At 47.0% G+C, this 24,167-nt stretch overlaps 3 protein-coding genes across 8 annotated transcripts; 2 read left to right on the plus strand and 1 right to left on the minus strand.

The window, feature by feature from the left end:
- Window positions 1-122: 122 nt before the first annotated feature.
- PGP (phosphoglycolate phosphatase) lies at window positions 123-4,907 on the plus strand (the record flags this gene model as incomplete). The annotated part of the gene is made up of 2 exons (XM_083712111.1): window positions 123-720; window positions 2,645-4,907. 2 exons carry the CDS (start codon window positions 123-125, stop codon window positions 2,968-2,970), a joined length of 924 nt encoding a protein of 307 aa, XP_083568237.1. The 3' UTR covers window positions 2,971-4,907.
- A 1,735-nt stretch (window positions 4,908-6,642) lies between these two features.
- Window positions 6,643-14,740, plus strand: BRICD5 (BRICHOS domain containing 5). Its single transcript, XM_083712119.1, has 6 exons — window positions 6,643-7,172; window positions 8,654-8,785; window positions 9,527-9,679; window positions 10,724-10,831; window positions 13,135-13,288; window positions 14,094-14,740. The coding sequence occupies exons 1-6, from the start codon at window positions 7,134-7,136 to the stop codon at window positions 14,186-14,188; spliced, it is 681 nt and encodes a 226-aa protein (XP_083568245.1). The 5' UTR covers window positions 6,643-7,133; the 3' UTR covers window positions 14,189-14,740.
- Window positions 14,629-23,497, minus strand: MLST8 (MTOR associated protein, LST8 homolog). Of its 6 annotated transcripts, XR_014557882.1 has the most exons (10): window positions 23,384-23,490; window positions 21,707-21,846; window positions 21,541-21,592; window positions 20,360-20,522; window positions 18,885-18,960; window positions 18,093-18,245; window positions 17,521-17,645; window positions 16,840-17,003; window positions 14,909-16,289; window positions 14,629-14,877 (listed from the first exon to the last, which is right to left on the minus strand). XR_014557882.1 is itself a non-coding variant. In XM_083712102.1 (9 exons), the coding sequence occupies exons 2-9, from the start codon at window positions 21,833-21,835 to the stop codon at window positions 16,171-16,173; spliced, it is 981 nt and encodes a 326-aa protein (XP_083568228.1). In that variant the 5' UTR covers window positions 21,836-21,846; window positions 23,384-23,497; the 3' UTR covers window positions 14,629-16,170. The 6 variants fall into 6 exon arrangements, 5 of the variants coding, with proteins under 5 accessions (XP_083568228.1, XP_083568231.1, XP_083568232.1 ...); XM_083712102.1 differs by having other exon boundaries at window positions 14,629-16,289; window positions 23,384-23,497; XM_083712105.1 differs by having other exon boundaries at window positions 14,629-16,289; window positions 21,541-21,589.
- Between the last annotated feature and the right edge of the window lie 670 nt (window positions 23,498-24,167).

The raw sequence follows: 24,167 nt of genomic DNA on the forward strand, positions 1-24,167 counted from the left end.
AAGCCGGCCCCGCCCAATCAGCGCCAGCTCGCGCCTCCTCCCAGCCAATCGACGTCGAGGAGAAGTCGTGAGAAGAAAGCAGCGCCGGTTTCTCTCAGTCCGTCCATCCGAGCAGGTCCGCGATGGCGAAGCGGTGTGAACGGCTGGGAACGTCGGCCGCGGCGCGGTCGGCGCTACGGGACGCGGAGGCGGTGTTGTTCGACTGCGACGGGGTGCTGTGGCGGGGCGAGGCGGCGATTCCCGGGGCGGCGGAGGCGCTGGGCCGCCTGGCGGGCGCCGGGAAGCAGCTGTGCTACGTGACCAATAACTCTTCCCGCACGCGCCAGGCCTACGTGGAGAAGTTACAGCGCCTGGGCTTCCCGCCGGCCGAGACGCGGCAGGTCTTCGGCTCCGCCTACTGCGCCGCGCGCTACTTGAGCCACGCCCTTCCTGCGGGAGGCGCCGCCTACGTGCTGGGTGGGGCCGCCCTCAGCGCCGAACTGGAGGCGGTGGGCGTGGCGCACCTGGGCACGGGCCCCGCCCCCGAGCCGGGGTCCGCCAACTTTGGCTCCCGCGCCCCGCTCGATCCTTCTGTGCGGGCGGTGCTGGTGGGCTACGACGAGCACTTCAGCTACGGCAAGCTCTGCCTGGCCCTGCGATACCTGATGCGCGACGGGTGTCTCCTGGTGGGCACCAATCGGGATAACCGTCTGCCGCTCGAGGGAGGGAGCGCCGTCCCCGGTGCGTACACGCGTGTTGTTGTGTATGTGTGCGCGCTCCCGCGCTCTTAAGTGCGTCAGACCGCATTTGAGCTCCAGCTGAGCGTGACCGTCCGGAAGGGCACAGGTGGCTGAGCGAACATAGGACGTGACGGAGGACACGTTCACACGCTCACATTTAAAGCGCTACAATATCACTTGAACAGCCATAAAGGTAAAGGTAAAGGTACCCCTGCCCGTACGGGCCAGTCTTGACAGACTCTGGGGTTGTGCGCCCATCTCACTTAAGAGGCCAGGGGCCAGCGCTGTCCGGAGACACTTCCGGGTCACGTGGCCAGCGTGACATCGCTGCTCTGGCGAGCCAGAGCCGCACACGGAAACGCCGTTTACCTTCCCGCTGGTAAGCGGTCCCTATTTATCTACTTGCACCCGGAGGTGCTTTTGAACTGCTAGGTTGGCAGGCGCTGGGACCGAGCAGCAGGAGCGCACCCCGCCGCAGGGATTCGAACCGCCGACCTTTCGATCGGCAAGTCCTAGGCGCTGAGGCTTTAACCCACAGCGCCACCTGCGTAGTTTTCCCTAAAGAAAGCTGGGAGTTGTGGTTTAAAGAATTGTCAGTAGACCTCTAGTTGCCTCAGTTCACAGTGTAGCGTGACAATCAGTCCCTCTTCCCAGGGAGCTCTGGGAATCGTAACTATGTGAAGCAAATGGTGGTCTAGCAAAGCTCAGCACCCTTAACAATCTATGGCTACCATAAGTCTTTGGGCAAAGCCACAACTAATTAAAGTGGTGTACTGCTTTAAATGTATGGTGTGAATGTGGCCTGTGTCTGGCTATATCTGAGTGCTTGCAGAATGTGATGGGCCCAGAGGGACACAGGCTGAGTAAGCAAAGTGTTTCCCTTGCCTTTCCCCTGCAGGAATGTTGCTTTTTAATGTTGTAATGTTTTGTTATCCTTCTAGCTTACCGTGTATTGGAAGCAATTTTTCAATCCAGCCCAATTTTTATCATCACTACCCTGTTGAGATAGATTACGCAGTCCGAAATCACTCAGTGAGCTTCATAGAAAGCTTCATCTCAGGTCAAGACTAACCCTCATCCCAAGCTTCCTCTAGCCCATTTGTTCAACTCCTGTCGGCCCTCATTAGTATGGCTAAGTGTGAGGAATGGGAGCTGTAATAGGAACAGAGAATGCTCCCTTATACTTAGATCATTCGCCTCTCTAGTTCAGGACCTGCTACATTGACTGGTAACTGCTTTCCATGATCAGTACTTTTACAGTATGTGGGCTGCACACTGCAACAACCTTTATTGGTAGTGGGTGAACACACATGAAAGAGAGGGAAGAGGCAGGTGGAGGCCTCTCTGATAAGGACCTTGCTAGGCCCACCACAATAGCTGCTTCCTGATATGTGGGCAGATGTTTTCATTAAAAAATGTTTAATGTCTTTTATCTGGGTGAATAGTTGCTTCAGGGGGGGGAAATGCCCTCTGCTCTAGAACCTCAGCCCCTTAAAGGTAGCCTCACAGTTGTTTTGCTCTCAACTGGGTCTCTTCCCAACTCTTTTCAGCATTTGTCACACACCATGTTATGATAATCCTGTGTCAGTCTTTAGCTGTGGGGGTTGTCCAGTGGGATGTACCGACTAGTGGCTGTTGTGGAGTACCAGCAGCTACTTTAAAATAGTGCAGAGATTAGGATAGATGTGTGGGCTGGGGGTGGGTGGGATCATTTGTGAGGCTTGGCAGATTTGACCTAAAAGATTGCCTTTAACATTTCTGAGGAAATGACCAGTGTTTGCCTTCTTTAATAGTACAACATAGCTGAGTTCTCACAGCTGGCTTCCCCCACTGACAGGCTTTATAGACTACTGAGATGAGTTTGGGGTTTGCACTTGTTCATCAGGGCTGTATCTGGCTCACAATTGCTTTGCTTCTCTTCTTAGGAACTGGCTGCCTTGTCAAAGCAGTGGAGACGGCAGCAGAGCGTGAAGCATTCATCATTGGCAAGCCCAGCCGCTACATCTTTGAGTGTGTGGGCAAGGAGTTCAACATCGATCCTGCTCGCACCATCATGGTCGGCGACCGCTTGGACACAGACATCCTCATGGGCAACAACTGTGGCTTGACAACTCTTCTGACCCTCACAGGGGTCTCCACCCTAGAAGAAGTAAAAGGTCACTTAGAGAGTGACTGTCCTGAGCGGAGAAAGCTAGTCCCCGATTACTATGTTGATAGCATAGCTGACCTTCTCCCCACCCTCCAGGATTAAAAAAGGGAAGTTTTCCAGCTTTTAAAATGTATCTTCTCCCCACCCCCTGCACCCTCAGTGGCTCGAGGCTGGTAGTATCACCTCAGTTACTGCAATGCACATGATTGCTGCTTGCAACTTCAGAGACTTTTAGTGTGTAACTTAGAATTCAAGGTCTCTGTTTACAAATTCCTTTAAAATGCACTTTGGAACAAAGAGGGAAGTGTGTTGTGTTGGTTAGCTTTCAGATGTTGTGAAGCATTAAGTATGTCTTAAACAACCGCAGTGTTAATGGCATCAGGGTAGAGTCTTGCTCAGCTGGTAAAGGGATTGGGCAGGCTTCTCTTAAAACTTTTCACTGTGGTTCTTTGTGGAAACTATATCCTCGTCTGTGGGAAATTCAGGGAAATGAGCAGTAGGAGGGCAATTGCTCTTTTCTGACCTGTAGAACTTGACTTTAAGCTTGGCTTTGATGCTTACTCAGGTCCCGGTTTTAGGCAGCCTGCTTCAGATGTGATTTCAGGAAATAGAAAATCACTTGTGTGTTCAATAATTTTGTTGTTGCGCCTTTCCACACAGCCATTTGCACTTGCTTCAATATGCAAAACACGAAAGATGCTGTCGTGTTTCATGTATTCCTCTAAGATAGTAGGGGTGTGTGTGTATGTGTGTATAAATATAAATATATATATAGTGATGTGAAGAACATATATCTATTTTAAAAGTGAATTATAATATATCAAAAATAGAATTTATTGTTCAGGAGAAATATCAATAGATTTCCAAAAGATCTTGCTTGTGTTCTTCAGTACATACCACAGCAATACCTGCGCAGTCTGCAAGGTGAAGTACCATTTTAAGTAAGGATCATTTGAGGATTCCCAAATTGCTAATGGTTGAATTACACATGCAAAGTTACAAAAATGCCACAGTCACATGAAGGTCTTCCTACAAGTTGTAGTAGTTAATGATCCCAAGCATAAATTGTACCATCTGTGGGATCCTCTGGCATAAATATTTTGTGTTCAAGCCATTTTGAAGTCAGTGCTGATCAAGCAACTACAGTAACTTTTCCTGTGCTTCCTATTAATAGTGGGTTGTTCAGAGGACATTGGAAGTCCTTTGCAGATCCACGTTGGCTCCAATTGTCTGCTGAAAATGGGAGTTCAAGCCATTTTGTTTTGCTGTTTTGTAGGAAACATGATTAAATGCACTCTTGAAGTGTCTGGGTAGTTTTGTCCTTTTGACACTAAATGCCAAATTGTGTAATAACAGCTGAATAAATCAGATATGGAGATGTAAGGATGAAAGCAGCACTCACTTTGGGTAAACAACAGATGATGCTTGTTTGCTTTCATTTTCCAAATTGTGTGCACATCCATTGTGTGCAGATTATGCTTCCTGTATCACAGACACTTGAAACTTGCATGAACTTGCCACTTTTTGATGCAGCAATAATTGTGTTGTCCACCATGAAATATATTTTGTATTTATAAATATTATAGGATTAGCATTGAAGTGCTAAAGATACACAATAACACCCCCCCACCCAGCAAGGTACCCTTTATAATCTGTTTCTCAATAGATTTTTTTTCTTCTTAGGCTTGCTGAACTGATTTGTAAGCCTAAAGGTTTTCTCCATCTTCGATGATAATGCAAACGGTTTCTTTCTTTCTGTTTGGACTGACTTGAAAATAACATGATGTCCTTTTGCTAGGACTTCTGCTTATGCAAATCTGGGGAGATTGAGGAATTGTTCCATATATGATAAATGTTGTTTAGAAACCTGTCAACAACTGCTCATACTTACTAGCCATGCAATAGAGCCTTTCACCTCTTTTCACTGTTTCTTCCCTTGTTTTGAAACTGTGCTGGTGAAAGACCAAGCAGTCTGTGTAAAAGCATCTGGGGAAATTCAGTCCTGTTCTTGAGTCATATTAAACGAGAAGTCTCTCTTTTTTCTTTGTGTTGTTGCCTTTTAATTTTGCATGCTGTGAACCTCATTCATGTTCATCAAAAATAATATACAAAATAAGCCTTTTACCCTGTTTTTTTAAATTGGAATTGTTTCCATAAGGTTTCATTTGAATTGTCGGTAGCATCATGATCGAATGTGGAAGAGACCTGCTTGAGAGCTAAATTGTGCAATGTTGTAAATATCCAGGAGACACCAGTGGGAAGATTTTTCTTTTATTTAAATTGGCTGTGTGTTCTTTCCCGTTTCAAATTAATAGTTTGAATTTCTAGTTCCTAATGTAAGGTTAGTGAGAATTGTTTTTTGGTAAAATAAGACTAGCAATCCTATATAACTTTGTGTAGAAATAGGTCCTTCTGTTGTCAGTGGAGTTTATTGTCTACAGTTGCAGCCTTAATCTCCCTTTTTTAGAACTCCGTACCTCTTTACACATAGAGACTAGGTTCAAAAATAATGGCAAATTGTGGTTTATCCATCAGGCCTGAGCCTTGTGTTTGCCTGTCACGTCATCCCTGGAGGTTTTGGATTTCTGAAAAAAATTGGATTCAGAATTAGTGCCCTAAGGCAATAGAGATCTAATTTAGCATGTTTTTACTTATTTTTAGTGAAAATAAATCTCCAGATGTTTTGTGCTACAACTTCCATCACTTCAGCCAGCACATTCCTTAAAGAATTCACCACCCCGAGCCGGTATTTGGCTACATATCACAAAGTTGATGACTGGTTTGCTTTTAGCTATTTAGAGACATAAAAGGGCTGTTTAGCCACAGCTGAGCAGGAGCAGAATGGGTGTTCTGAGGAAATGGTGCCAGAGGAAAATGTGCCCAGCCTTAACTTTGAGCCATGAAATACACGAGAGTGTGTGTTAATTATGAGAATGAGCATGTCTGCATGAAAGCATTTTTCTTCTGGCCCCCACCCCTTTTTCTAATAGGCCTCAAGCAAACACCGTAGGACAGTGGTATGATCTTTTGCCAGAAGAAATAGCTTGGAAGCAAAAGATGGCAGGTGCTTCATAAGACGATGATGACAAGCTGTCATCATAGCCTTGCCCCAGATGATCTTGGGGCAAGCTCACTGTTGAAATAGCCAAGGCTTCAGGCCATTTCATTGGACGTGAAACAAAGTAAACTGGGCCAGTGCTGGTGAGCTGCTCCACTGACTCTACAAGTCGAGGTTCTTTCTATGGGCCTTTGGATTCTATTTTTTAGTTTCTCTTTATTCCTGTTCTCCACCTATCATAGGTATGTGCCCACTTCGCTACTTGCATTTACTGACATGGATGATCAGCCATTCTCCCCTCCTTCCTCCCAGGAGGCTGAGGTGCAACTTGAAAACTGCCAGCACCTGAAAGTACCTCATTTGAATGTGCGCTAGCTCCTCTCACACTCCCATCTTAAAACTTGACCAGCTGCAGGCAAGGATGGCTCGAGAGAAACAACCTTTTTTCTCCCACCCACCACCTTCTGCAAAAAAAACCCTTGGGTTTTTTAACATCTAGCCTGATCATTATTGGTGTCAATGGCCATGCTGCCATCTTAAAATGGGACAATCCAGTTTCCCAAATTGTTGAAATCGCAAAGTTGTCTCCTACTTCCTCTTCCTTCAGAGTCCTCAAAAAGACGCCTTTGCTTGACATGTAATACAAAAATATATTTATATTTGATAATTAATCACATCAAGTAACCTTTTCCTGTTTCTGACCGTGTTAATTCAGGAGAGTTGTGGTTCTGTGCGCTGCAGAGGTTCGGAAGGTGACAGGTCTGAATGGCAGCTTCTCTCCAGGAGCAGATGTCTCAGACCTCTGGGCAGCCTGGCACTCTTCTCTACTTGTTTTCAATTCCTTCCCTCCCCCCACCCCAAATGAGAGAGATGTCTGGCCCATACCAAGGGCGGCTGCCAGAATGCAAAGGTCTCACACAAAGCCCCCAATTGTGTTCCCCATGAATGTGTTAGCTGTCTCACAAGGAAGGACAGCGAAAGCATCACCGTGCCCAGGACAGCATCTTTCTGCAGCCTCTGTTCCCTCCCACCATTAAGAGCATCTAAAGTTTCACCACCACGTGGCTCCTTCTCCAAGTCAAGGTGCCAGGGTGGGCAGTAAAATGGGACATGTTCTCAGGTTTCAAACCGGATTCGAGGGATTTGATAATGCACAAGCTCTATACTGTCAGAAGGCAGAGTCAGAGGAGCAAAGAGGGCATCGAGAATGGAGGAACAGACTGTGGCCCACATCACCCCCTGTCCAGTAAGTACCCTGCCGCCTTTTCTTTCCCCACAACCCAGCACCTGCCACTTCTTGGCACAGTAAAAGTCCCTTAATGGGTTCCTGATCTGTTTCTCTTGGGATTTTTCCTTTTAAAGGAGTGGAGTGATGCACAGTCACACAGGAAAACTTGCAAATGGATTGTGTCCCACATTATTGGGATGCCTGGAGTTCTCAACTTGGGCACAAAAATACTTTGGATGTATTGGCATCAGGGTAGAAGTGAGAGAGTGATACAGGTTGAGAAAGGGAATTGAGAGAATGCTCTGATCCAAATCCTTTCATTGCCCCAGGACAGGGGTACCCGATGTGATGCTCTCGAGAAGTTGGGCCCCCAATTCCCATCAGCCCCAGCTAGCAATACCAGTAGTCTAAGGTAGTGTGGTTTGTGGTCCCACAACATCACAAGGGCACCATCTCGGCTGTTCCTACACCACGACTATTGATGGAGATCTTGGTGTTCCTGGAGAATGAAGGTACTCCATAGGCAAGAATGATCAAACTTAGTGAAATCTTTCATAACCTTAGGGAACTTATATATGTTATAGGAAGTCTTACTGTCAACATTAAACTAATACTTTTTGTCAGGCAGCTGCCCTCCAGATGTATTGGACTATAAGCCCCAGCCAGCACAGGTCCAAAACATCAAAGCTACAAGGTTGGAGAAGACTGTTTTATACTTTGTGTAGGCAATATTCTGAATCTCTTGCATTTACTTAGGCAGAGTACAGTATTAAACATTTTAGTTTCAAAGCCTGCCTAAATATCTTATACTGCAATCCTTTATTTTGGAGTAAATTCCTCTGAACACAGTGGGACCTGTATTTGAGCAAGCCTGCAAAGGATTGCTGTCTTAATTTCAATTCTGTTCACTAAAGATTTTAAATCAAGCCAGACTTCTCCAAAAATTGATAACTACACTGCATGAGATCCCTATGCTTTTGCAGAGTAACAACTTGAACACCAAAATAATACAAAGACTTAGATACCAAGGGAAAGAGGAAGATGTATGATCCATGGAATCCCTGTGGATCATGACAAAAAACATTTTGAATACCTTGTATTACCTGTCTTTACATAGTCCACAGCTTTCGGAAAAACCAGGGATCACTCATCCAGCAATGGGATGAGAATGAGTTAATTTTCATGTCAACAAAACATTATTAATAATAATAATTTTTTATTAATTACCTGCCCTTAGGTTCCAGGGCAGGTTACAACCATATAAACTGGGTAGGCAAACCCTAAGCTGCTTATATCGCATAACAACACCTTCTGTATCCATCAAGTACATCCATGTTTGCATTTTTGTCATGCCGTTTTATTGTACTTCATTTTCCTAAGCAGAATAGGAAAGGGTTGGAGTCCTTCAAATGAAGGTTGCATGTGGTGTTTCCCACTAATACTTTTGATGTTCAACTTGTTGGCTTCTGTTTGACTGATGGGCTTATCTTGGCTCTTAGGAGAGAGCCTTACCGGCAGAATCCAAAAGCCCTTCCAGGACATTTTGGGTTGTTCTTTCTGTCATTTTAATCTGTGGAATTATCTGCATTGCTGTGGCAGCAACTCTCAGCTTCGCAAAAACATCTCCCAAGGTAAGGAGATTCTCTTACCCGGGGAACACAATACTCTGTTCACCATCCCATTTTGCCTGCAGGGAGTGGCTGAAACTGTTCATCAGTCATCAGCAAAATAAGGTTGCAGTCCTCTATACCAGCCTTCCCCAACAGTGCAACCAACCAGCCCACTCCACCACCCCACCGATGCTTTGGACTACAACTCCCATGAGCTGCTTACAGCTGGAAGGTTCCAGGTTGAGAGAAGGCTGTTCAGCATGCTGGCCCGGGAGTACCATATGTCCCATTGAACTCAATGGGACTTGATTTGATTTATTTGTTTATTGCTTTATATTATTACCACTGGAAAACTCTTTATCTGTATCCCCTTCCCTGTATTCTTGAAATGATTTATGTACGAACAAGTATGTGTTTCACATGAGAGCATTTTCTTTCATCTGCCCTGCGCATTTCATCAGCAACATGTTCTTCTGTTTTGAGAAAGAGTAAATTACTCCTGTCGTCTCCCTTCTTGCACCAGTTGTGATTTTGCAAACCTCCTTGCAAACACTCCATTAAAACATCTGTTTTCTAAGCTGAAGAGCTGAAAGACGTAAGTCTTCCTCTTTCTGGCTGTTGCCATGACTATCTTTAGCTGTTCTAGACGCACACCCCCCAAGAAAAGGACCAGGGAGGGGAGCGCACAGAATCTTGCTGCAGCTGATAGCCCAGGCAGTTTCTCCCCCCCCCCCCCAGGCTTAACACTGCATATCTTCATAGCCTCTTTTGCAGGTTGTCCGGTTAAACTTCCAGAACCGACCAGGGTCCCGGATGAACCAGTCGGCTTTCATGAACAAGTCCAAGAACACAGTTACTTATTGCATAACTTCCCCAAGTAACCATACAACGTCAGTCTTGTTTGACAACAAGAATGTGAGTGTCCTGGTGGTCCTTGCCTTTCCAAATTGTGAGGAAGGGGATGGGGGAAGGGTGCGCAATGCTGAGAAATTGCCGGTGCAGCCACAAAACCCACCTAAGCCGTGAAGCTGGCGGGTGCTCCTGGCCAAGCCACTTGAATGGGAAATCCTCATGGCCTTTCTGCCTCCCAGGATTTTTGTGATGGTAAAAGAAGCAATATTTGTGGCATTCCTTTATCCTCGTTAAGTGCCACAGATTTTTTTAATGAACAGGTTATATATAAATATAGGGGAATCTGATGCAGTTTCCTGGCATTCAAAGGAGCATGGTGGAGCATTGAGGAGCCGGCGTTAGAAATAGTAAAGTGAACTGTCAGAGCAAGCCGCCTCTTGCCCTCCTGCTGCTCAAGTGGCTCAATGAAATGAGCATCCCTCTGGATGTGCAGGAGGCCCCCAGAACAAGTGTGGGTTTCAGTCTAGCTATACAGAAATTTCAGCCGCTCTGAGCAGTGTTGGACATGCAGGCCCCTAGAAGACACACACAGAGAGAGCAGGCTTCATCCCAGGAATCTTCGATAGAATAAAATGCTCAGGGGCATGTGCAGAGTGCATTTTCCTCTGCACACAGCCATAAGACCCTTAGCATGTACGTATTTACACACACAAAATCAGTATTGGAAGTCAAAACCTCCAGTTGAGGAAGGATGTGGCTTCCAGATCAGAAACCTCTGCATCTTTCTCTCTGCAAATGAAACACACTGGAGCAACTCTCAGAGCCTGTGCCTGAAAGTTCAGGAAAAACAACTATGAGAATGTATTGCAGGGGTGGCTAACCCACAGCCCTTCAGGTGATGCTGGGCCACAGCACCCATCATCTCTGCCTGCCGGCCATGCTGGGACTGGGAGTCCAGCATCTCTCACGGACCACATATTACCGGTAGCTCCCCCAAGTGCATTGCTGGTGCTACACAGGAGGCAGAGAGGATAGTACTATGTTCACTTAGTGGATCAAGCAACCTGCCAACAAACAAAACAGACTTATCTAGTTTCTTCTGTTCAGGGCTACGTCTGCTACAAGCCCTCAGAGCAGAACAATTGCTACCTGCGGATGATGGATGACCGAGACCGAGACACTGTCCAGATGTCCTTCAACCTGTCAGAACACAGGGTAAGCACAGAATGCTGAAGCAGCCTCCATAGAATCCAGATTCTCTATAGTCTATTTTCTTAGTTTAAATGAATTTTGAAGAAGCATCACCTGGAAAGCCAGGAATATTTCATCTCCCACAAGAGGTGATGAAAGACACTAACTTAGGCTTTAAAAGGGGAATTATTCGTTCCCTTTAGGATGCATCTTAATCAGGAGTGCCTAACCTCTGGCCCTCCAGATCTTCCTGGACTCCAGCTCCTGTCATCATCCCTGACTGCTGGCCAGCTACTGAATCTGAAAACCCAACGGCAACTGGATTGCCACAGGTTATAGAATTGTAGATTTCAAAGGGACCCCTTGAGTCATCTAGTCCAACCCCTGCAATGCAGGAGTCCTTCCCACAGCTGTCTCTGGGTGGTTCAAAACACCAACCTTCTGGTCAACAGCAAAATGTCTTTGTCTAGCCCTGTTGGGCATTCAGAACATACGATGTCACTTCTGCATGAGGCTAGTGGCCCATCTCGTCCAGCATCCTGTTCACACAGTGGCCAGCTAGATGTCCCTTCCAGCAGCTCATTTTCAGAAGCATTGCTGCTTCTGAGCAAGGTATCAGAGCGTAGCCATTGTGACTAGTAGCCATGGATTGCCTTTTCCTCCTCCCTCAATGTGTCCAATCCTCTTTTAAGGCCATCCAAGTTGGTGGCCATCATTGCCTCCTGTGGGTGTGAGTTCCATAGGTTAACTGCATGAAGAAGAGCTGTCCTTCATTTTATCCTTCCTGAATCTTCCAACATTCAGCTTCAATGGATGCCCATGAGTTCTAGTGTTATGAGAGAGGAAGAAAAACTATTCCCTCTGTGCCTTCTAAGCCAAGATGAGTGGGTTACTCCTATCCATTTCCTTTAAGTAAAAGGAAAAGGAGACGAAAATGTAACATAGTGGCGGGTGAGAGGGCCAGAGACAAGGAGAGGAAACCCTCTTTCCAGCTCATGGGCAATTGAAGTAAGCCAAGGAAACAAAGGTGCTTTTGTCAGTGATTCCACAGCAGCATAAGTCTGAGTAATGATGCATAAGAGTCCTCCAGACAAAATGTTAATGGCTTCAGGTGAGGGGCGAGGGCAGAGGTTTGATTTCGGAAAGACAGAGGCCCCTGTTCTGCCGGGAACATCAGGACAAAGCTCAGTGGGGTTGGTTTACCGCCCCCACTTCCATTTAGCAGGGAGGCAGCGCTCCTGGCCAGCTCTGCCAACGCTCCCCCAGAACTTTGGAAGAAAGTAAATGGGGAGGAATGTGAGACACCCAGCAACCTTGTTAATGAAAGACTGTTTTGAAAAGGTCTGGTTCCCATATGTCAGCTGTGTAAACAGAAGTGATGTTAGGGACCTTGGGGTGAAGGGCAGGAAATAAATCTTTAAAATATACAATTTCTTCATGCAGGATGAAGTTAAACTATAGAACTTACTCCCGCAGGAGGCAGTGGCAGTCACCAACCTGGATGGCTTTAAAAGAAAAATAGATAATTCCATGGAGAAGGGGGCTTTCAATTATGCTCTCTCTGCCTTCACAGTTGGAGACAGCAATGCTTCTGAATACTAGTTGCAGGAAACCACAGGAGGGGAGAGGGCTCTCGTGTTTGGATCCTGCCTGCAGATTTCCTGCAGGGCCATCTAGTTGGCCACTGTGAAAACAGGATGCTGAATTAGATGGGCCATTGCTCTAATCCAGCAGGCCCTTATGTTGTAATAATAAGATTGTTAACGTCAGACTTCCAGCCCCTCACACTTACTAAAGGATATGCTATGCCATGGATAGTTGAAGGTGATGCATTCACTGTTTCAGTCACTTGCCACTTTTCTTTCTCATATGTGATTTATGGGTGGATGCATACAATGCTCTGCATGTTTTGTTGAGGTTGAACAATGCCATTTTATTATAAGACGAATAAAATATTTACCATTTTTTAAAAAAAGGACAGGTCAGTGTGGCATAACTGCAGCTCCCGAGTCCCTGACCCCTTGGCAGAACTAGATGCTGGTGTTCATCTGTCCACACCAGCCTTCTCAAAGCTGGTGCCCTTCAAATAATAACGTACCCTGCACATCTGACTGGGTTGCCTTAGCCAGATATTTTCAACTACAACTGCCAACATCCCTAGCAAGCACTGCCGTGATATGAGCTGTAGACCAAAACCTTTGCAGGGCACCAGCTGGAGTGAAGGTTGGCTTATACCAGCATCTGTTCAGTGCTTCCTTTTGATGGTCACTAATGAAGGATTAAGGAATGCAGAGCCCTGACACTTGGTGCTTCTTGTTCCTGCCAAGGTTGATCAGCTGCCGCTTCCCAACGACAGGACCCAGTACTACCGTGAGTTCCTGGGGATTGTGCCAGGGAGGCAGGTGCGACCAGAAGAGGCAGGGGAGGCTGTCAGGTCTTTGTGTGGGCAGGCACCCATCTACTGGGTCAAGAAAAAAGACGGTGAGTGGCCTCCTGGACCCCAGCCCCTAACAGACGCAGCCAGCTGGGGGAGGGTCATCATAGCTCAATGGTAGCCCATCTGCCTTGCATGCAAGAGGTCCCAGGTTCAATTGCCAGTAGCATCTCTAGGTAAGTCTGGGATACCCTGGACAGCAGCTGCCAGTCAGTGTAAAGAACATTGAGCTTCATGGACTAGATATGACTATATAAGGCAGACTCTCACAGCATGTTGTGAGGATGAAATAAAGAGGAAGAGGCATGTAAACCTCATGGAAAAGGTGGGATAGCGATTTAATTAATTCAAAAACTCCTGCCTCTCAGCATGCCTATTCAGCTAGGCTAAATAAAAATAATCCCAAACCAGGTTGTATTCTGAGGACCATGTAGAAAGGTGGACAACAGGTATCCAATAAAGAGCTTTCAGGCTTGCATTCAATCTGCTGAGCAGAGCTCCAGTCCCTCAGATTGAATTCCCCTGGGATGAGAAGTGCTAAACAAGCTGGTGTGTCTCCCACTGTCTTAAGAGCTCAGAGGTGGGGAGACACCCTTTCTGGAACACTGGAGCCTTTTGCAGGTGGTTTCTTGGATGGGAGATGTATAGCAGCAGAGCCCGAGACCTGCTTCTTGAAATTTAAATACGCAAAATTATTGAAGGCGAGTGGTTGCCTTTTCCCAGATTCTGCAAGAGAGCTGCGTTAATACGCAACCTCCCCCCCCCCAATAATCAGTTTTAATAGTAAATGCTGTGCATTTGAATGCCGTCCGTGCACTAACCGCACCCGCTGCACACCTGTTCTCCTTATAGGTCCTCCAAAGCAGCGGCTCATCTACCTGTGCATCGACATCTGCTTTCCGAACAACATCTGTGTCTCCATCTGCTTCTACTACCTTCCCGAATGAATGGCCTGGACCACCCTCTGCACCTCTGCTCTTCTCTACTTGAACACAAGGGCGAGGCTTTGCTGTCTCCGCCAAGCCCACGTTGCAATTCAGGGCTCTGGATTGGGCAAGAAGGGCTACAGGAACCTTCCCCAACCTGGTGCTCTCTGGGTGCTTTGGACTACAATTCCCATCAGCACAGCTGTGCTTCCCAGGTCTGATGGGCTTGTAGTCCAACAGCACCTGAAGGGCACCAGGTTGAGGAAGCTTGAATTACAGCGACACTCAGTCAAGATGGCAGTATATACATCTGTGTGTGTGTATATACTGTATGTATATGTATACTCCTGCTTTATTTACAAAGAGTGTTGCCCTTTCTGCTCTAAGCCTGTAAATAATTGTCTGTGGGGAGAAGAAACTGCGTGGTGTAGATTCAGTTAAAAATCTGAGTCAAACAAACATTTTGTAAATCAAAGTATTTTTTAAGAAAAACCACAAACCACTCATTTTAAGGAGCTACCCTGGTGTGTGTGTGCATGTGTGACAATAATTTAAAGCACAAAAAATGAGGAATGAGGAGCTTGAGATGTGTGTTAATAGCAGCAAGGGAAGGAGAGAGAAAAGAGAGGAACCAAGAACTCCTGTGTCCCACCCCCCAGGGCTAAAAGCACGCTTGTACTTCTCCAAGCACACTTCCCTGCTGGATGCCCCTTTCAGTCCTTTTTTTCCAATTCTGTGGACCAGGATGGCAGCGGTACACTGCTTGGCTAGCTCAGTTACGCAACCAGCCTTTCTCAAGCTGGTGCTCTCCAGCTTTTTTGGACTACAATTTGACGTCGGTCACAGACGGCATTGCCATAGGGTGCTGGAGCTGATGGGAGTTGTAGTCCAAAACAGCTGGAGAGTACCATCTGGGGGAAGGCTGCATTTAAATAATCTAATTAATAAAGGCACTTCTGAGCCTAGCCCCCAAACTCCGGGGAGAAGGCATTGCTCACTCTCCCCACGCCTGGCTCCAGCATTGAATGTCCTAACTGCATTTTTACTTGCAGCTTGATTCAGTTAGAAAACACTCCCGCTCTCCCATAATGCTGCCCCCCACCAACCCCGGATTGTCCAATGATGCCAATGTTGAAAAATTCAGGAGGGACAGAAGAAAGTTATAGCAGAACTATGGGAATTCGCTCCCACAAGATGCAGTGATGGCTACTGACCTGGATGGCTTTGAGAGGGGTCTACTCTAGACAATTCATGGAAGATGAAAGCTACTAGTCAAGACAGTAACCTCCAGGAGCAGAGGGGAAATCACAGAATTGCAGTGTTGGAAAGGACACAAAGGGTCATCTAGTCCAACCCCCCACAAAACAGGAATCAGTCATGAGTTTTCCTGTGCTCACATCCTACTTGTGAGCTTCGCACTGGTGTAGCTGGCCTAGATGGACCTCTGATCCAATCCAGCAGTTTATAACCACGAAAGGAATGAGGGTAAACCATTTTTCTTCCAACTGCAGTGAGCCTTCTGGAGCAGGAGGTGGTAAGCTTGCAACAGAGGCCGCCTACGTTTGTTCCTGGCGTGGGAGAAGGGGGGGGGGTGTATGCACATTAGTTGGAATGTCCGCTTAGCCATTTACGTTGGGCAAAGGTGAATGGAAGGAACAGAGGGCAGCCTCACCTAAACAAAAGCGGTCCCCCAAAGAAAGCAAGTTGAAACCCTCTGTTGGGAGATCCATCCCATACTGTAACATTGGTGCTGAGTGTCACAGTTTCTCCTTACAAACCACTCTTTGTTAAGCGATACTTTTGCACAAAGATCTTAAGCCAAACAAAATCTGGAGGTTCTGTTTCAAAACTGCCTGCCACTGTGCAAAGATGGTTAAGGTGGCTTCAATTTTACTTGAATCTGGCTCTTCTGCAGAAAGGCAGCTGTGGGTGGCAACACAGTCTTTGCACACCTGACCCAAAAAAACCCCCAGTCTTGCAGCAATCTTGTGAGCGCAGCCTTCTCAGCCCAAGACGCTGTCGTTGAAAGCAAGGCAGACGACCGCTTTCTGATGCCCACTGTATTCCCGTTTGATCTCGCCTGTTTCCACACACCAGAGCCTGGCCAGATTATCAGAGGAGGCTGGGGAAGGAAAAGGGACACCGTGAAGCCACACATACAAACACACACAACAATCGGCAATATATGGATGCTACTGAACTGCTTTTACAAGGTTGCCGTAACAATTAGTGAGCTACTTCATAAAGCATTTATAGAATTATATACAGTGGTACCGCGGGTTAAAGACACTTCAGGTTGCAGACTCCACTAACCCAGAAATAGTACCTCAGGTTAAGAACTTTGCTTCAGGATGAGAACAGAAATCGCACAGCGGCAGTGGGAGGCCCCATTAACTAAAGTGGTACCTCAGGTTCAGAACAGTTTCAGGTTAAGAACCGACCTCCAGAACCAATTAAGTTCTTCACCCGAGGTACCACTGTACTGTTTAACAATGTGTACGTTGTTCAAAATCTTCGTATTTTTAGTAGGGTGGGAGGGAGAAATGGGACGGGCATCGTTTGATTTTCTACATAAGGTACCAAAATAGCTTGGCCTGGCCACAGGGGGCTTAATGTCCCTTGCCATCCATCCTATTCATTCTCCAAGGAAAGGTGGGCCCACCCTTGTTCACCTGTGACAATGTACTGAGAGTCCCCTGAAAACGCGCAGTCCCACATCCAGCCGCGGGAGGTTTCCCCAGGATTGTTGCTCTTGATGCTCAACTCCGTCATCAGAGAGAAGTTAGACGTCCTCCAGATCTTGCAGGTTTGGTCAGCAGAACAGGTCGCCAAAAGCCTGGAGCAGAAGACTGAAGACTAGTTAAGAGTGGGGCAAGGCAGGTGGAACACGGGCTAGAAGTGTCACCCAAAATAACCGATAACATAAAGTCCCTATTTATACTGCCGGATTTTAAAGAATGTATTGTTTATTTTCATCCCCTCCTCAAGGTGGCATACATAGTTCTCCCCTTCCACATTTAATCCTCACAACAACCCTCTGGTGTAGGTTGAGGCTGAGGCAGTGACTGCTCCCCCCCAAGGTCCCCCAGTGAGCTTCATGGCAGAGTGGGGGTCTGAACCCTGGTCTCCCAGGTCCTGGTCCAACCCTCTAACCACTACACCACACTGGCACTAAATGGAGAAAGCTTCCATAGTTATGGGTCCCAAAAAGAATCCTTAAAAGGAAGGTCTGTAGCTCAGTGGTAAGAGAATCTGCTATGCCAGCAGGCAACCTTATGGCATCTGCAGATAGGGCTGGGAATGCCATCCCCCGCCCCCACCATCTGAAACCCTAGAAAGCCAGTCCTACTCACGTGGAGTCTGGGCTGAATTTGCACTGGAGAGCATAGCGGCTGTGCGCAGGAATCTTGGTCTTTGGGATGAGCTGCGTCACCTCGTCTCCTATGCCACCTGTGAGATTCCACACGTAACAGTTTCCCTGCAATGGGAGGGGAATGAAACATCTGAGAGGCCATCTGCCCGCCAAATCCCTTGAAGGCTTAGATCTGGTTGTCACATGACACCAAGCCATAGTTTGTTAACCTAACTGGCATGTGCAAACCCAGCCCAGCATAGTTTGAGGTAACTGATTTGGCAAACTGAGGAGCCTTGCTTAACCATGATTTATTTGACCACCCCACCTCAGGCCTTCACTGAGCGATAGTGGCCCGAGGCAAGAGCATCTGGAAAACAAAAACTCTGGATGGCTTGTTTGTTCCTCTGTCAGGCAACTCATGGTTTGCTGAACAAACCATGGTTAAAACAAACCCAGGTTTAGTGCTACGTGCAAACACAGCCACTGTGGACTCTTTAAACAAGACACTGGCAGAGAAGCAATAGGCAGGCTGTAGCATATCACTGCACCACAAAGCCAGCCAGCACTTACTGAACTGTTAACGGCAGCCATGTAGCTGGCATCAGGATCAATATGAACTGAGTTGACAGAGACTTCCGGCTCTGGGATGAGTTGTTCATTGTGGTCCGTCTTCAAGTCCCAGATGTGAATGGCCCCACTCTGGTCCCCAACGATAAGTTCTGCCTGCGGACAGAAACACAGAAAAAGGACCATCACCCCTCAAGACCACAGACCCTGCAAATCCCCACCATTTGGAAGACTGAATGGTCTCGTTCCCAGGGGATGGTCTGAAGTCACATGAGGCCACCTCCCTGCTGAAGCTAAGCAGGTCTGGGTCTGGTCAGTGCCTGGGTGGGTGACTGTCTGGAAACCCACAAACCCACCCTTTTGGATTCCACAAGGGACGAAAGGTGGAATAGGAATGTCAGAAAATAAAAGTATCTAGAATGTGTGGATGGGAGGGCTTCATGTTGACTGGTTTGGGTTTCTCTAGCCTGGTGAGAAGAATAGTGAGAGGCGATATGAGAGCCACCTTCGGATATTGGAAGAGGTGTCACATGGAAGATGGAGGAAGCTTGTTTTCTGATGCTCCGGAGGGGAGAACCTGAACCCATGGATTCAAATGAAAAGAAAGGAGATTCTAACTAAACATTAGGAAGACCTACCTGATGCTAAGAGGAGTCCAACGGTGGAACAGACTCCCCTTCACTGGAGATTGGATGGCCACATGTCAATGATTTTAGCTGGAATTCCTACATTGCAGGGGGTTGGACTAGGTGACCCCTGGGGTCCCTTCCAACTCTACAATTCTGTGATTCATACCTGATTGGGATGGAGGCAGACACAGTTGATGGGGGCATTCACTTGGAAAATGCGCTGGCACTGGAGGTTGCGGGACCTGGGAACAGAACAGATGCAGGCAGAATGACAGGTGAGCCAAAGCATAACCCCTTCACTGCCATTACTCCAGGGAGCTCCAAAGCACTTTTTGTGAACTTCATTCACCAGGAAAGCCTCCTATGCAATCAGATCTTATATTTTAAAGAAACATCTCCTGGCAAACCCTCAGTGGAGCGCATTAAACAATGCTTAGGGGATCACATCCTAAAAGTGCAGATTCCTCTTCCTGAACTACATAGAGGGTAAACTTACGTTGTGATCCAAACCCCCCCCCCCCATCATAATTTAAAATTCACCCTCAATATATCCACTCCTGCAACTCAGGATAACAGTTCATGCACCCAACGAAGTGGCATATCGTCTCCAAATCTTATGCCATTATAAATTTGTTTGCCTTAAGGTGCAACAGACTAACACAGCAACCCCTCTGAAAATCAGCAGTTTGTTCACTCCCAAAGCTCCCAAACTTTAGGTCGGACAAGCTGGACTTCTCCCCCTCTTCCTTCTACTCTCCTTTCTCTTGTAACATTAAACAAGACTGTCAAGAATTAAACTGGCAAGCCACTAGATGCAGATTCAGCATGCAGGCTGCAATCCTAAAACTTTAGATAACCACTTTTAATTTTGAGTTGGTTGTTCTGTATTCTATGATCTTACCATTTCTGGATGTTTTAAATGATTTTATTGTACACCACCATATTTTTTTGTGAGTTGGTATATAAATATTCTTATAAATAAATAAATTTGCTAGGAAGGAAAGTTCATTAATCTCAGTGGAATGGAGTTTTGCTTGAGGTCATGCTAGGAAACCCTTGGCTCAGACAACCTTGTTCCTGCATTGGGAGTCAAACTTTAAGTCTCTTCCAGTTCTGTGGTGCCAGCCTAAACTGAGAAAGCATCTGATTTAGGCTGCAAGAACCATTGGCCATGACCCCACAACAACACCTGCCTTCTTGCCTACAATGCTGCTTAAGCATGATTTGAGGAAAGAAACTCCTGTGTATCTTGCAGATCATCAAACTCACTGACTTTCCTTGCAGATCCATGGTCATAAGAAGAGCTTTGATGCTGTATCAGGCCAATGGCACATCAGAAGTATTTCTACCTCCAACCATAGAGGCAAAGCATAGCCGATGCGGCTAATAGCTATAAATATTTTTCTCCACTAATTTTTTTCTAATCTCCTTTTAAAGCGATCCAGTTTGATGGCTATCACTGCCTCCTGTGGGTGCAAGCTCCATAATTTAACTGTGCACTGTATGATGAAATCAATTCTTTTTTCTGTCCTGAGTTTTCCAACATGCAGTTTCACCGGGTTTCCTGTGAGAGTGGGAGAAAAACTTTTCTCTATCCCCTTTCTCCAGGTTATGGAAAGGAGCAGAGCTCCAGAGGCTTACCTGAGGTCCCAGATGCGAGCCATGCAGTCCTCACCTCCCGTGTACATCCAGCGACCATCTTCATGGAAGCCAACAGAGGTGATGTTCTTGCTGACACCATCGTAGTTGATAACAGGGTTTGGGTTATTGGAGTTCAAGTCATACATACGGATGTGTTGATAGCCTGGGCAAAAGACCCCCAACTAGTTCATTGCTAGTTCAAAAGCACAAATTTGACCTTTGCACAGAATTTTCTGCGGGCGACTGGCAGAATAAGAACTCGTGTCAAGACCCACAAAAGATTAAAGCAGTCATTCTCCTTCAGCTGTAGTGGCAAGTATTAAGGAGATGGGGACAGCAAAGTGAAATTAATTTTGGTTTGCTCATACTCAGGTAGGTAGGACCTACACCGGTGGGTTCAAAAGCAGGGTTTCAATTAAACTTTGGAGGTTTAAAAGCAAAGTTATTCTCTATTAGGAATAAATGTCTTAGTGGAAGTTAGACTAGACTTATGAGATCCTTTCCAGCTCTATGATTCTATGAACTGTAAGCAGTTTATCTTATTAACCAGGAATCCCTGTAACAGTAAATCCCAACACTATAAACAACAGTAAGGTCCCCTCTTCTGTGTCTGTCCTTTCTTTCTAGCCCTGCTCCCATCCTAACTGGAGAGCCAGTGTGGCGTAATGGTTCGAGTGTCAGACTAGGTCCTTGGAGACCAGGGTTCAAATCCCCACTTGGCCATGAATCTCACTGGGTGACCGTGTGGGTTAATCACTGCCTCATAGCCTAACCTACCTCACAGAGTTGATGTGGGGATTAAATAAGGAGAGGGAGAACCATGGGCACCACCTTGAGCTCTTTGGATAAAATGGTGGGATATAAATGTAATCGATCAACTCCAAATAAGGATGGGGAAAGGAATGACCAGGGCAGTGGGGTGGGGCATGTTGCATTTCCTTCACTTTACCTGATGGTAGGGCTGACATCAACTAACAAGCATGGGGGTGTTTCTCTGGGCTGGAAATAACCTCCCTAGCTTCTCCTGAGGCCATAGCTTTGTGATCATGGAGAGAATTCACTGTTAGATGTCTCACAATTCCTTGGCAGAGCCATCAGCATTACAGACATCATGCCCTTGGAGAGACAAGGTTGGAAAGACAAGGTTGCACCTCCATGCTCTTGGAATACACCACACTTACCTGCAGCAGCAATCATGCTCCGATCTGGGGTGATCTCGAGAGCATTGACCTGCTGGCAAATGTAGTTAAGGAAGACAGAACAGGCTGGCCCCCGTAGCTATAGCAAAACACTAAGTAAGGTTACCAGAGCCAAAGGCCTGTTACAGCTGGCACATCAAAAGGATACAGAATCTTGGTGCTGGACGGTCCGGGTGCATATCCCACTGTGGGCCTGCCAGAAGCGAACTGTGTGGTCATAGCCGGCAGTGGCCAAGATGACGGGGTCGCTGCCCACAGTGCCCTGTGCTGTGTTCATGGTCCAGGTTTCTAAGGACACAGAAAGAGAGAGGGGTAGGAGGTCCCGCCCATGTGGCTAGAGAGGAGATGCCCTACCTTCTCCCAAAGAGACACTGGCAGGGAGCGGGAGACTCAGCACTGCCCAGGAAGGAGCTGAGAGCTGACAACGTGGCCACTAGCCACAATGGCTATGCTCTGTCTCCACAGTCAGAGGCAGCAATGCTTCTGAATACTGCAGCAGGGGAGAGGGCTCTTGTGCTTGGTGCAGCTTGGGAGCTTCCCAGAAGAGGCATTTGGTTGGCCACTGTGAGGACAGGATGCTGGACTAGATAGGCTATTGGTCTGACCCAGTGGAGCAAATGGGTGGGACGCAGGTGGCGCTGTGGGTTAAAGCCTCAGCGCCTAGGACTTGCCGATCGAAAGGTCGGCGGTTCGAATCCCTGCGGCGGGGTGCGCTCCCGCTGCTCGGTCCCAGCGCCTGCCAACCTAGCAGTTCGAAAGCACCTCCGGGTGCAAGTAGATAAATAGGGACCGCTTACCAGCGGGAAGGTAAACGGCGTTTCCGTGTGCGGCTCTGGCTCGCCAGATGCAGCGATGTCACGCTGGCCACGTGACCCGGAAGTGTCTCCGGACAGCGCTGGCCCCTGGCCTCTTAAGTGAGATGGGCGCACAACCCCAGAGTCTGTCAAGACTGGCCCGTACGGGCAGGGGTACCTTTACCTTTACCTAGTGGAGCAAATTCTTATGTTCTTATGCTAAACTGACAAGCCACACTCAAGTCACACTGTTTTCCATGGAGTCACTGCAAGAATTTCTGTCTGTCTGTCTGTCTGTCTGTCTGTCTATGTATGTTGCCATGTCCCTGCATCTTTCAGAAAGAGGATGCAGGAATCTGAAAGAAACCCCAAGTGTGTGTGTAGACCCTTATTAAAACTGTTAGGAACCTGGATCAAATTTGTAGAGCAGAACACACACACACTGGAGAGGGCTGGTAGGGTGAGGGTGGGTTCAAGCTATTCAGGCAATATGGATTGGCTCAGCCTTGAATTGCAATGTTTTTTCATTTTTATACAGCCCCCTCAATGCACACAGCATGCTCCCAAAATATCAATAGCGGCATGCAGCCAATCGCTGCTTCCCCCACCCACCCAAGAAGAGGTAACAAGGCAAGGAGTGATGCAGCAGCTGGAGTGTGTCTGACTAGTCCTGGGTTCAAAGCCCAGTTCTATCAAGTCCAAACCAAACATGGCTTACAGCGTAGTTGTGACATTAAATGGAAGGCTGGAACAGAGGACACTTTGAGCTCCTCAGTGGAAAAAGGGCATCTAAATCCAAGAAGCAAATAAAATAAGTTTGGACCGCTGAAAGCAAACAAGAGGGAAAGGGTGAGCATTGCAAAAATTAAAATGCAACATAAATTAAAATAAATATTGGAATAAGAATGAAAACTTGCAATTATACATTATATTTTCATCGCAGAGCACTGTCTCTGATCCATAGAGGGAGATTCCCTGCCCCATTTATTGGGGACTGGCGGGTGGGGAGGGGGTGCGAAAAGGACTCTTACCTTCAGAACCAGAGGAGGGAGGGAGCCGGTAAAGCGCATGCGCACGCCAGATCTTGCCCGGTTCAAACTACGCTTGCGTCGGAAGAAATCAAAGGGCAAATATGCGCCTGCGCACAAAAGAATAAAATCCCAAGTCCTACGTTTCTAGTGTCTTTTCATAAACTTGCCAATTTATAGATGCACATCAAGTATCTGACTTCCGAGTTCCTTTTTGTAAGGTCTACCCAAACAATGAAGAAAACCGGGATTTTACAGAGGAAACCTACACATGTCTACTCAAGCATAAGTTCCATGGGAGTTGCTCCCAGGTAAGTGTGTAGAAAAGCACGTCCTTCCCTCAAGCAACATGTTTCTCTACACTTTGGTGCATCTATGGACTCATCCTGCCTGCCGCCCAAGAAAAACTGCCCCTTCTGTTCATTTGCAGGAGGAACAGGCCGCAGCTAAAATGAAGCATGCGCAGTACGATCTGACAGAAAAAAACTCCAAACAGCCTTCCCCAGCCTGGTGCTTTGCAGATTTTTGGACTACAACTCCCATCAGCCCCAGCCAGCAGAACCAGGTACGGTTCTGGGGTTCTGGGGCTAATTGGAGCGTGACCTGGCTGGCTGAGGCTGGTGGGATTTGTAGTCCAAAACATCTGGAGGGCACCAGGCTTGGGGAAAATAGGTTTTATGGACATATTTTGACAGGCATTGGTAAAAGCCGCCATAAAGCCTCCAGTAAGAGAGTTATCCTGGGACAAAAACTCCACGCTCCCCTCCTGCCTCACACCCAGGAAGGG

This window comes from Podarcis gaigeae (assembly GCF_964106915.1).
Source record: "Podarcis gaigeae genome assembly, chromosome: 14".
Taxonomy (NCBI): domain Eukaryota; kingdom Metazoa; phylum Chordata; class Lepidosauria; order Squamata; family Lacertidae; genus Podarcis; species Podarcis gaigeae.